Source organism: Micropterus dolomieu, linkage group LG20 (assembly GCF_021292245.1).
Source record: "Micropterus dolomieu isolate WLL.071019.BEF.003 ecotype Adirondacks linkage group LG20, ASM2129224v1, whole genome shotgun sequence".
Taxonomy (NCBI): domain Eukaryota; kingdom Metazoa; phylum Chordata; class Actinopteri; order Centrarchiformes; family Centrarchidae; genus Micropterus; species Micropterus dolomieu.
The window spans coordinates 12,361,911-12,374,193 of NC_060169.1; the positions used below are offsets into that span (position 1 = coordinate 12,361,911).

At 37.8% G+C, this 12,283-nt stretch overlaps 2 protein-coding genes across 7 annotated transcripts in view; one reads left to right on the forward strand and one right to left on the reverse strand.

Annotated features, from left to right (window-relative positions):
- LOC123958873 (protocadherin-9) overlaps positions 1 to 12,283 on the forward strand; it is a 311,831-nt gene that overhangs the window by 67,949 nt on the left and 231,599 nt on the right. The window contains exon 4 of one of the 6 annotated variants that reach the window (XM_046032579.1): positions 12,111 to 12,149. The exons of 4 other annotated variants lie outside the window; for them this stretch is intronic. In XM_046032579.1, the coding sequence (XP_045888535.1) occupies positions 12,111 to 12,149 (39 nt within the window). Of the gene's footprint in view, positions 1 to 3,245; positions 3,266 to 12,110; positions 12,150 to 12,283 lie in introns of all 6 variants that reach the window. One more of the 6 variants, XM_046032576.1, reaches the window with a different exon arrangement.
- The window catches only part of LOC123958874 (protein diaphanous homolog 3-like), a 63,475-nt gene continuing 60,514 nt past the window's right edge, over positions 9,323 to 12,283 (reverse strand). Inside the window, exon 18 of the mRNA XM_046032583.1 lies at positions 9,323 to 9,361. Within this exon, the coding sequence (XP_045888539.1) occupies positions 9,348 to 9,361 (14 nt within the window). The 3' untranslated portion in view covers positions 9,323 to 9,347. The remainder of the gene's footprint in view (positions 9,362 to 12,283) is intronic.

Sequence of the window (12,283 nt, forward strand, 5' to 3'; positions counted from 1 at the left end):
AACATTACTGGAACAGCCCTCCTTTTTGCACACGCACAAAATACTAACACTAATGTCAAATGAAAAAATAAATAAATAAATAAAACATCTCCTCCATCTCTAACATCTAAGAATTTATCAAGTGAGTGAGGAACTGACCGCAGCGTGTGTGATAAATCATTTTATCAAATATCTGTCCAACTATCTTACTTCCTGATGAGACTTCATTATTTATGGCATGCTGCTGTACTGATACGATCGTTCTTCCCCCTACACAGTGAGGGGAAAGTTGAGAGGGTAGCAATCTCCAAAGGATAATTAAATCACTGTGTTGTTTCCAATAGCCAATCAAAGCAGCCATGCAGGTAAAGTTTAAATCACTGCTATTAGGGGAGTTTCTGTAGCAGGGATAATATGGGGCCTTGAAATTCAATGTGCAAACACCACATGCACATATACTATAATACACACGCACGCACACACACAGAGCATTGCCTCAAGCAAAATACACTATGAGACATCTGATGCACAGGGGGAGGGCTGTCTGCAGCAAGTGAACAAATCCACCATTCTGACACATCTGTCAACTCTACAGTCAACAGAGGGGAGATGAACAGTCAAAGGCGCACGGTTTGAGTGTTGACTCACTGTATGGTTCTGATCCAGCTAAGTCATGAACTTCAGTCAGCCTGACTGAAAGCACAAGAGACATCCAGAACGTCCAGCAGCTACTTGGACTATATACCCCACCTGCCCTCACCTTTCCCTCTGCGCCTTATGAAGGCACACACCATCCTGACCAACACTAACATGACAGCTTGACTGGTCTGTTTGCACACGGACTATCCCCCCACATCCCCATCCGGAGTTGTGGCAGTGTGAGTACCAGTGAGTGTGAGACACAGAGGGAGATCAGAGTAATGAAGTGAGGAGCTGTGTTGTGAGTGAGCTAATCAAAGTGAACCATGCAGGGCCACCTCTCCCTGTGATCCAGACTAGATGACCCAGGGCCATAATTAGTCTGAGACTTTCATTCTGATAGCAGCAAATTAACAGACTTCATTAGGCTTTTCTCTCCTCGCCTCCCCTTATTCCTACTATACCAAAGACCGTCTCTAAATCTGAACCACTAAAATTGCCCCTGCACGAGCATCAGTGTCTACAACATGCCAGTCCACTGCTCTTCACAAAGAAACTAACATACCCTACAAAAAGAACACGCATTTCAAAATAAACTCGCAAACCTGGACTGAATTTATTGACGCTACATCAAAAGATTAATAATTGATTAGGAGCCTCTGTTAATCAGTATGTACTGGCCTGTGGGGATGAGTTTTACCAGTAGCTTTATTCTCAGTGGAGTAGTGCCCTCTAAAGGCTTCTTGAAGACCTACCAATGGCCTCCGAATTTGTGTGTATGCAAGTGTGTGTGTGTGTACTAAAATGAGTATTTTCTGACTACTCTGTCATAGGTATGAAGCATTATTATCTCCATTTCATTTCACTATGTGACAGCACCAGTCCGATCTGAGCAGTTGTTAAGCCTACCCTAACATCTCCCACGTTATTCACTGGATTGATGGCAGCCTAAATCATTCATTCTCTGAAGTCGTTTGCCATTTTTCCTGTTTTTTTTTTACTCCCTGTTCTGTTGCAAACATGTCTGCGCCCACCCCTTCAGCACTTCCCCCGCCCTACACACACAAGTCTACACGTGTGGTTCAGAAATCACAGCAGAAAAATAAAGTCGCGGAAGCAAATATGTTTTTAACGAGCCAGCCCATTACTTTGGTGATGTGAGAACATAAAAACACAAATTGGGAAAACATTGAGGTGCTGATGCTTGAGAAACTGAGGCAGAAGAGAGAAATAGGAAAACAATGGAGGAGAAAGAGAAAGCAGAAAAATAGAAGAAGTTGAACCACACACACAAAGAAAAAAGGAAAAAGGAGGCAAAGAGCCGGTGAGGAAAATAAGTGTGGGTGTTTGAGGCCCACGTGACATGTGACATTTTCCATTTCAGGACACCGTCAGAGGTCCAGGTAGTAGGTGTGTTGGAGAGGGATTTAAGTAAAAGTACCATACGCAGGTGCCAGTATTACTGAACTAGAATGCGGTCAGAAACATTATGGGCATATATGAAAATTGTAGGCTGGACATTGCAAGAAAGAAATAAAAAAAGCCATCTATTCACTGTGTGTACTACGCGATCACACCTTCCCTTTCAACAACAATGAAAAGAGCCTTTAATGATTTTGCATTTGATGAGATCCCTCATAATGGCACAAATTTTCTGCAGCCACATGAAAAGTCATTATAGAACTAATGGTGTTCTTCAAAATGTCACAGCAAAAGCATAAACAGAGTGGGAGAAAAGCAGAAAAGAGGAGAACAAGCAACACTGAGCGTGAGAGAGACACACTCAGGAGAGGAAGTCCATTTGATGTGAAGAGATACAGTATATACCAACAGAAAGCAATACTAACTATAAGACAGCGTGAGACGGACATCCTGCTGCTTTCCTCAGATCCTCAGAGTGGTTCAAAACAAACTATATTGGTTTTGCACAAGTCTTAGCAGTTAATTCTATCTCATACCCTCAGTAAAGACAACAAGACTCATACACACACACCTTTAACTAAATTACAAATTCTTTTTACCTAAATGCAGCTGAAGCGATTATGGTAATTTGGTAATTTAAGTCGTGAGCTCAAGACAACTCAATAACTGATCATATAAAAAAACATTTTACTGTAAGTTCTATAAATACATATACTTGACTTTCTTAAAGGTTTCTTCTGGCATTTCATTGTTTTAAAAAATACCATCTACGCCCACCTAACTACTGTTTTTTTTTATCCTTTCAACCCAACCTCCTCTAGCTCTCGATCTCTTCACAATTCCTCTATGATGGTGTTTACCCAAGTTCTCCGCACAGCAGTCCACAAAAGCTACTGCTATTCTAAGAAACACCCCTACCTAAGGGCCCTGTTAACGCATCGGCTTAAATGACAACTGTTTAATGTGCCACATCAGTCTGACTTTTTTTTTTGATCATGCATGTTCCTAAACCAATCAACCACCCAATCACCCATTAGAGCTTGACCCCTCCCGCACACAATCACCATTTCCATCATGTATGCCCCCAAATATGCTTGTGCAAACTGATAAAGCACACATGAATATGCTTTCTTTCCCAGGCTATTATAACCATATGGAAATAGGCTGTCTAATTATCTCGTACAGTACGCAAGCAGTGGGAAGAGAGCATGTCCTTCCTCAGCAGGCTACACTGATCTGGGGAGTCTGACATCCACTGAGGACACAGCCTTAATGCTATGGCAAGAAACATAAAAAAGGGGGACATTCGTGAAGCACCTTGTTCAAGAGTTAAATACCCATGGCCTCACCTCTAACAATTTATTCATTAAAATTTTACCTATTGTTTGAGAAGCTTTCATGCTGATTTATATAACACCACACGATATACATTTGCAGTTGTCTGTGATTCCCTACACTGATTCAAAGCAACTGTACAGTGATTAATTGGTCATCAACGTCAAAATCCATTAATTAATTAAATAACTTTTGATAAGTTATAAACCTGTACAGTACACAGAAATGACAAAGTACTCATGAGGGCAATGAAGAGCACACCAACACTAATCAATTAATTAGTTTCAGGCAAAAATTAGGATTACAATGCATTAATCAAACTAATGCAATTTTTGTGCCTATCCGTTACATGAATAGCTTTACAATAGCAAACAATGCACAAACTACTTTTCACAGCTTCTGTATAACTCACCACACAAATGCCACTGTGCCATGATTGCTTTGTAACTACTGCCCCAGTGCTACATTTTTTAACACTCGCTCTGTAGCTTTTTATACACACAGTATCTTTTTCACAATTCTGTAATAACCAAAGGTAGGATATCCTAATCAAAAGTCAAAATTGCCCCTGGTGGCTGTTCCGCCAGTGTATGAATGTGTGTGAATGTTAGTTTCTGTTTGAGCACTTAGGCTCAGTGTATGAATGTGTGTGAATGGTGATGCAGATCTGGTGTAAAAGCGCTTTGAGGTGAGGAAAAGACTAGAAAGGCGCTATACAAATACGGAGCATTTACAAAAGTATTTATGTTGGGGGGAAACACTTGCCAATGGCAAGTTACTATAGCAATTTTTTCAAATATTTTGTTATATGTATTAGGGATTTAGTGATAAATTAATTAAGTAATTATTGATTGATTAGTGATTCATATTCATTATAGGAGTATTACAGAGCTGTAAAAGATAAATACAGTAAGTGTAGTTGTAAGGAAATTTTCTTTTTTTAACTACAGTATTTGCTCATATTGTTACCCACCAGCATACTGTAATGTTTGCATTTAACAGGCAGGCAAAGTTCTTTTATCAAGTGAAGCATGTTTCACTTGTTTCTGTAAAAATCTCCTCTCTACACTGTTTATAATATATTTGTTAATGTGAATCCCTATTAACTGGTACCTTTACACAGGGGCGTAGGAGCGACTTTGAACCTGGGGGGGGACGCTGAAATGCTAGGGGGGTTCAGGGGCATGCCCCCCCGTTTTCTTTTTTTAAATAAAGCACTTAAATGCTCATTTATAATGACTTTTGAAAACGGAATGTACTTTTAAGTGTGGCTGAAAGAGGGTCTTTGTAGTGACAGAAGATGGAGAATAGACTGGAGAGGGTCAGAGAGACACAGTATAATATAACTAGAACAAAACAGACTACATACCATGAAAAACATGGAACAGCTGCTAATTACAGCAGCTAGCCACAGTACAAATGTATTTAGTTATCCTAACACTTTAGTTATCCTTACACCCTTATTGAATACAATAAATACATAAGCCATATCATCATGAATCTTACCATAAACTGGTGCTTTGGCCTGTGCTGGCTTTGACTCTGTTCTGCTCTTGCCCTCATCTCTGCTGTCTGTCTCATGTTTTCATGTCAGCGCTAGTACTGGTGCCGCTGGTCAGTGGCAGGTAGGGTACTCAATATCTTTACTCAAGAAAAAGTACAATTACTCCCATAAAAAGTTAGAGGAAAAAATTACAAACCTACTCAAGTAAAAGTGTAATAATATATTTCATCTGCTGTTCATCTGGTTAGAAACAGCTGCAACATGGTTATTTCTAGGGAATGCAATTTGCTTTGCTGGTTGATTATCTTAAGCTATTTCTGTTTAAAACAATTATTTTCCTTTTTAAATCTCCATGAAGGTGTTGATAAGATCACTTTAAAATATCAGCTTGCTGCCTAGACACCATTGTTGCATGTGTCTTTTTTATGGACATGTAGCCAACCAAACCACTTGCTTTGCAATAGCACAGGAAGCCAATACAATCTGATTATTCCTAAAGCATTTAAATAATCTTCACAACGCAAACAATTATTGTGGTAGTAACACAGGAGCAGCTCGTTGTTGAAGCAGGTAAACCTACATACAGAGGAAGCTGTATTTGGCCTTTACGCATGAAGCGTAAAGGCCAAATACGTAAAGGCAACATTATGTTTATGGACTCACCGTCGGACAACGCTATAAAACAAATGGTAACCAAAGTGGAAAAAAAAAACAGACTAATATCCATCAAAAGAAAACGATGCTCTTTTCAACAACAGGATATAGGATACGTATTTATTTGCCAGCTTGTTAAAGAGCGAGGCAGGCTGCTTTCCAACACGGCTACCCTTGTGTCACATGTTTTCTATAGGCCTATGATTTTTGTCCGCGTTTCAACTGTTTAATCATGTCGGATGCGGAGTGTGTGATTGATTAATTGATTGATTAGTCATTCAAACCGCCTGGCTATGACCCAACTCCGAAATCACCGGGGAAAAAGTGGGGGGGACAAAACATATTTTTTGTAATGTTGGGGGGACATGTCCCCCGCCCATGTATAATGGCTCCTACTCGTATGCCTTTACATCCTTGGTGGACACAATTTAAAAAGCCCACAATAGGCTTTATTTGCTACAGGTTAGTCACAGTGATTAAAATTACATTTTAGGTACAGTAGTCCCAGCACTTTATTTATTATTAACAGGGATTTAGTTTCCTATAAAAAATACCTGAGATAAAAATCCGAACTTATCAAGTGTAGCCTACAGATAGAGCATCACGTATGATTACTTTTCTTTGAGGAAACCATGGAATGGTGGATTTATGTTGAATAAATAAAATGTACTTAATACTCTTCACTTGTTAGGGGGCAGTGGTAGTATTCTGATTATTTAATATCCAACATCTCTAATTTAGTTGATAATATCTGGTGTGTTTTGCAATTGTAGTATACACAGCTGATAAATGCGCTTACAACCCAATCATAACAATCTTTGCATGTCTGCATCAATAAACTGACTCACATCACTAAAATAAAAAAGACAGGCAATATTGAGTTGCTAAAAAAGTTATTAATGCATTTCTTTTTTTTAAACTCAATTTTTAACATTTGAATTCCCCAACACCCTTTCCGTGTTTTTGTCTTTGTGTCTCTCATATTGCAGTGTTGTGACTTTGGAGTAGAGGTAGGTAGTTAGCAGATGCCTGTATCCTGGGGAGAAATGGCAAACTGATTTTGTGATCTTTGAGGGTTTCGTCTAATTGGATGTTATTTATTAGCTGAAAAGAAGCCACGGGAAAGGGCAGCTTTCTTTATGGTGTTGGTCATTTTCCCTGGCATTATGGCGATAAATTTATCTCTCTGCCCTCTCATGATAAACAAAGAGAGATGGAAAGGAATACCTGGTTTATTCCAGATGCCAATTAAGATACTTCCACTTAGACTATGAATGACAGAATATATCGATATAGTAACATATACGTTTTACAAGCGCATTCATCTCCACATATGGAAGAAGACATATTATTGGTAAGAAATTAAATCATATCCTTTCACCAGGAAAGGCCTTAAAAAGCCAAATTTCTGTATCAAGATTTAAAAGGATCAATTAATGTTTTTGTGTGCATAACGAAAAGACAGGTAAAAGTAAATAGTTTATAGACTTGGGGGTGAACCAGGTATTAAAGCACTAAAACCTTTTTATTCATGTCAAGAAACATGTATCTCATATTTCCTTCATACTGTGTTACATAAATAGGATTTTAATACACAGTATGTGTTACTATTACATTATGATGTAAAATGTAGCTTGTTTGATGTTGTGGGAAAGATAGAGAAATTTTGCAATATGCAGTAATAGCAATAAAGTAATTTAAACAAGGTCAAATTGAATTGCCGTTAAATATTATATATATTTAAAAGGAAAGATAACACAAAATGTAATAACTAAGCAAAATGAGTGATGTTATCGAATATACCATATAGCTGTCAGATACAATAAGCAGCCATAAAAGATAAGGGTGGTTAATTTAAGTTTTTCTATGGGAAACTATGAATTTATCCCAATATGAATTGTGTGTGTAGCCAAAGCCTTATATAGCTTATCATGTGACTTAGGCAGCCCCATTAATCTGCTCCATCCCATTTTACTTTTCACAGAGAACTGGCAAGGACAGGAGAGAGGCAGGACTCTACTCGTTTGTTTCCACTGATCCCCCTTAATGTTAAACTTAAAAAAAAGTAACCTCACTGCTGGTAGAACTGAATAAAACACAAGATAAGATGTGACATAAGTAGTACAGAAAAAAGGGAGACAGGATCCACATATCCCTCAATTCCCACCTGCCAGTGTGATTTTTACCCTCTCTTCTTGCAAACACCCACAGGAGAGCCCTGCTATACATGTTTTATCTCATCTATTGACACTGATGATCTGAAAGAGCTTCTCCAGAGGCTATCTGTGAAATCATAGAAACTCCTGAAAGTTCTGAGAGCTGTCAGCATTCTCTCCGGGTGTCCACTCACCACATTTACTTGTTTGTTTCTTCCTTTTTCTTCTTTTCTGTTCCAATAAGATAAAAGGCTGAGTAAAAAGTGGTGTTTCTTTCTCTGCCTTTCAAATGTTAGTGTTGAACAATGTACATATTTCAAATAAATAATTAGTCCTATGATATTAAAAACAGTGATAAATAACTGTTAATGAGTAGAGCCATTCCAAAGGGTCAACACTTGGGGCTGTGTAGCTCTGGGTACATCGCAATTCAAATGTGATTAAAAGTTATATGTTTTGATCACAAAACAATTCTTTATAAGTCTTCATTTTCATTTCAATGCTGTTATTTTTCTTACTAGTTGATTTTTATGAATGCCAACCACAGGTAGGTTGAAGCTACATTCTTTGTAAAATCCAAAAAAGCTCACAAATTCTAAAAATACTTAACAGTCTCAGCCAAGAATGAGGCCAAATGTTATGTCAATTATTAACTAGCCTGTGGCCTGTGCTTTAAGGTAACAGTATAAAGTGAAGCAAATTAAAAGAGTTATTGACATTTATTGTAAGAGCTTACTGAAAGGCCACCAACACATTCACCCATTAAGTCAAACATTCATAATTCTGAGTTTTCTGTCACTGACACAGGACAGAACAGACCACACACTCATTGTTAAGGGAAAGAAGGCAATGTCCGGTCAGATGTGAAAGAAATAAAGCTTTAAACTGCTGTGTGAAACGCAGTCCATCCATGTGCAACGCATTCTCAAATGAACCTCTAATACTCCTGTTCTAGTTCAGAGCAAACAGGATGAACGGTCTTGCTAGTTTGAAACAGTACAAGCAAGAGAAGTTATCACACATTGCACCACTAGAAAATAAAGCGAGAGGCGAATTGCCTAGTGGCCACGAACTGTACTACTGTGCCTGATAGTTCAGCCAGGTCAAGCGGAGGCTGACATTTTGCACACATATTGTTTACTTGCAAGCACTCTCTGTTCATGTTGAGTTTTTTCTGTTCATTTTCTAATATTTCACTTAAGTGACTTTTGTTTGGGTTTACTTGGGCTTATTTTCAGTCCCAGCTGTTTAAATATGTCACAATATGTTCTGTTTTGGCATTTGCTTTCTACAATCCCTTCAAAACTTTAACTTAATAACTTTTGAATTTATTTATGGCATATGAGACTTGCCTGACCCCATAACTATGTGATTGTTAGGTGCATTCAGGGATATATGTTGGGAGACTGAAATCCTTAGTTTTATTTAATAATTGTCATGTACTTAAATAAATAATTTCAGTACAAATACCAAAAGTGGTTGTGTTTCCTTAATAGCTAAATAAAAAAAAACTTGTTTTGCCTGACTTTTCTGAAGGTTACAATTTCAAAAAAAGATTGAAATTAAAATCTAGATTAAGTGTGGAAACAACTAAAACTGGTATTGTGAATTGAGGAGAGAAAAAACTAATGGGCGACAGCAAAAAAAACACAAATAAACTAACCTTTGGTTTCTGTTCCAGAGCAAAGATGCAGGCAGATCATGCAGCCAAGTTGCAAGAACAAAGTTAAGAAAAAGCAAGATGAGAAAGGAAGAGAAACAGAGAAAGAGGAAACAAGAGAAAGAAGAAAAACTGGTTAGTGGTGTTTAAAGTAAGCATTATTTCAGACATTTTATTGTCAGCAGAAAGACAACAGAAAGCACAACACTAAATATAAATTGATTGTTACAGTCCATAGACAGAGATTGTGTATATATTAAAAGAGAAATTATCATTGTTATGCACTTCACAATAACAGCCTTGTCAAAAGTAGAAAGAGAGCAGAGTCACAGTTTCTTATACTCACAGAGAATTACAGAATCTCAACGCCTGTCAATTCACAGCAATATTCTTAACGTTCTATCAGCGATGAGTGATTTGAGTCACCAATGATATTAGTAGTCAATGACAGTCTCACAATCACATCAGACATCACAGGTCAGAGCCTTGGTTCTCTCACTTAAATAGAACATAATATTATAAAGATCTGTTACTCTCATTGCATGTATTAACATACTGACTTGCCTATGAGAGATCTTGTCTGTCACATTTGAATACATTTGTGAATGCGTTTTGACCCACATTCACAGCAGTGATTGTAGAAACAACTCGTGTGGATTTCACTTGTGATGTGTAGAATAGGATTTGAAAGGTTGCAACTAAGAATCTGAGACTGTACATTCTGAGTTGTGTTTGTGAGAGAGAAAAAAAATCCACAAGCTTGAAATAAGTAAAAGAAAATTCTCAGTTACTTCGAATTCTTTGATGCGAGTGTGAATATTTTCTACACAAATAAATTCCACGGCTCAAGTCCTCATTTGTTTTTCAACAAAAAATACTTCCATAAAACAGAGCACAAGTTCCATTTAGTATGTGTGCATTCATGAAGGTTGAGACATCACCATAAAAGAGGATTTTTGCAGTCTCTTCACTCTTACTCACTACACGGGTCAGCAGACAATTTGTTGCAATGAATTACAATAGTGCTACATCTTATGCCACTTTAAGTTCTCTCTCTTTTGAAGTTCCTTGATGAAGCTCTGAGAAAGAGGACTCCACCATACCCTTACGGGCTCCACCCTCATCATACGAAGCTTTATCCACGAAGACCGCAATTAAAGTCTTCAGAAGTCAAGGCAGTATATTAAAGCTCGGAGTTCAGGGGCAGACATTGTAGCATCGTTAACTATACTCAATTTATATTCTGAGATCATTAATTGCAATGAAATAACACTCACTCTTGGATCTAATGATCAACTTTAGTTAATCCCTCACTATTCATCTTCAACCTGAAAGCTATGGCATATAGCATATCTTGTTTACCAAATACTATAATCAATGGTCAAAGAACAAGGCACAACTTTAACAAAGCCTTTTCAAAGAATACTGGGGGTCATCTGTTCAGTGTTTATATATGGATATGTGGATATATCATTGAATGTAACATTTTGGAAGAAAAACTCTTCATTTGTCATTTGCAGTTCTTGAAACAGCACACTAGTTGTTGCTAAGCTTGTAAGATAGCTTACAAGTTGTCGGTAAAAGCTTTTATACAATATACTACATGTAAGTTGTTAAGCAGGGATGCTTATTTATTTATTCCTGTCAAGTATTTTTGGGGGGATTTATATGCTTTTATTATAAAACGAGAGATGAAAAGAAATGGGGGAAAGGGAGATTCAACAAAGCTCACCGGTCGAACCAGGGACACTACTGTCCATGGTTGGCATCTTAACATGTAAGCTACAGTGAGCCCACAAAATGCTTATTTGTGAATAAGAGAAATATTCCGAAATATTGCTGAAGAAGTTTGTACGATTAATTTTTTTTTATGCCTTCTCAGAAAAATAAAAGGCTGAGCTCCATTGAAGAGTTTAGGTTGTTGGATGTGTCAAATATGTTGAGATCCCAACACTCTTGCTAGCAGGTCGCAAAGAAGAAAGCTGGAGCCTTTCTCCGTTTTGTAACAGTGAATGAGAAAAGGGAAGTGCAACGTATTAGGTTTTAGACTCTAGGGCTACTCAGTCAGGTGCCATTTCAGAGTAAGCAGGGTAGCCGTCCGGAAGACTCTTCAACACCAGCTGAAACAGTCCTAAGTCCTAACAGGGTAATACCCATAGGTCTGGAGGATCGGACCCTTCAAGACAGAGAGCTGGAGCAGTACCTCCTGGACAGGGGTAACTTGGAATCTAACAGATGGTTTTAAATATAAAAACACGAGCACAGCATGGTGAGGTTCACTTGGATAGTTTTGCTTTGTGAAGACATCTGAGCAGTCATTTTTAGAATTTGAACTTTATCATTGTATGTATGGGTCACTAGTTTAAAAATTCCATTCTAACAGCTGTGCAAGCAGTTGATTGTTATGTTAAGCATATAAAAGGACACAGCATTTGCAAGTGAATGCGTGACTGACTAGAACTATTTTATTTAACACATCTGAGCATTTGTCCTGTTTCAGGGGTTGTTGTCATTTTACCTGTGTGGGTGAGGAAATGCAACAAATAGTAACATAAATATTGCACTAATAATCATTTATTCTAGTCACATTATCTATGTTTATGACAAAATAGCCCCACAGAAAGATATAAGACAGAATCTGTGCAAAATAAAATAATATAACATTTCAGCTCTATACTATGGGAAGACAACAACATCTCAGTAAGCTAGTAGGAAGGATTAGGACTGTGTGCCTGGAGTTGCAATGGCATTAACTGATCAGGCCCACACAGGGAGGGCCAGAAGCAAGGAAAGAAGGTATGTGAAGTGAGGGCAAAAAGAAACATGTATGCGTGTGCATGTGTTGGAAGGTGGGCCTGTGTTAGGATAGTTATTTAATGGCAAGACCAGAAGAAATTATAATAAACATAGATATTAGGGTTTACCGAGAAAATG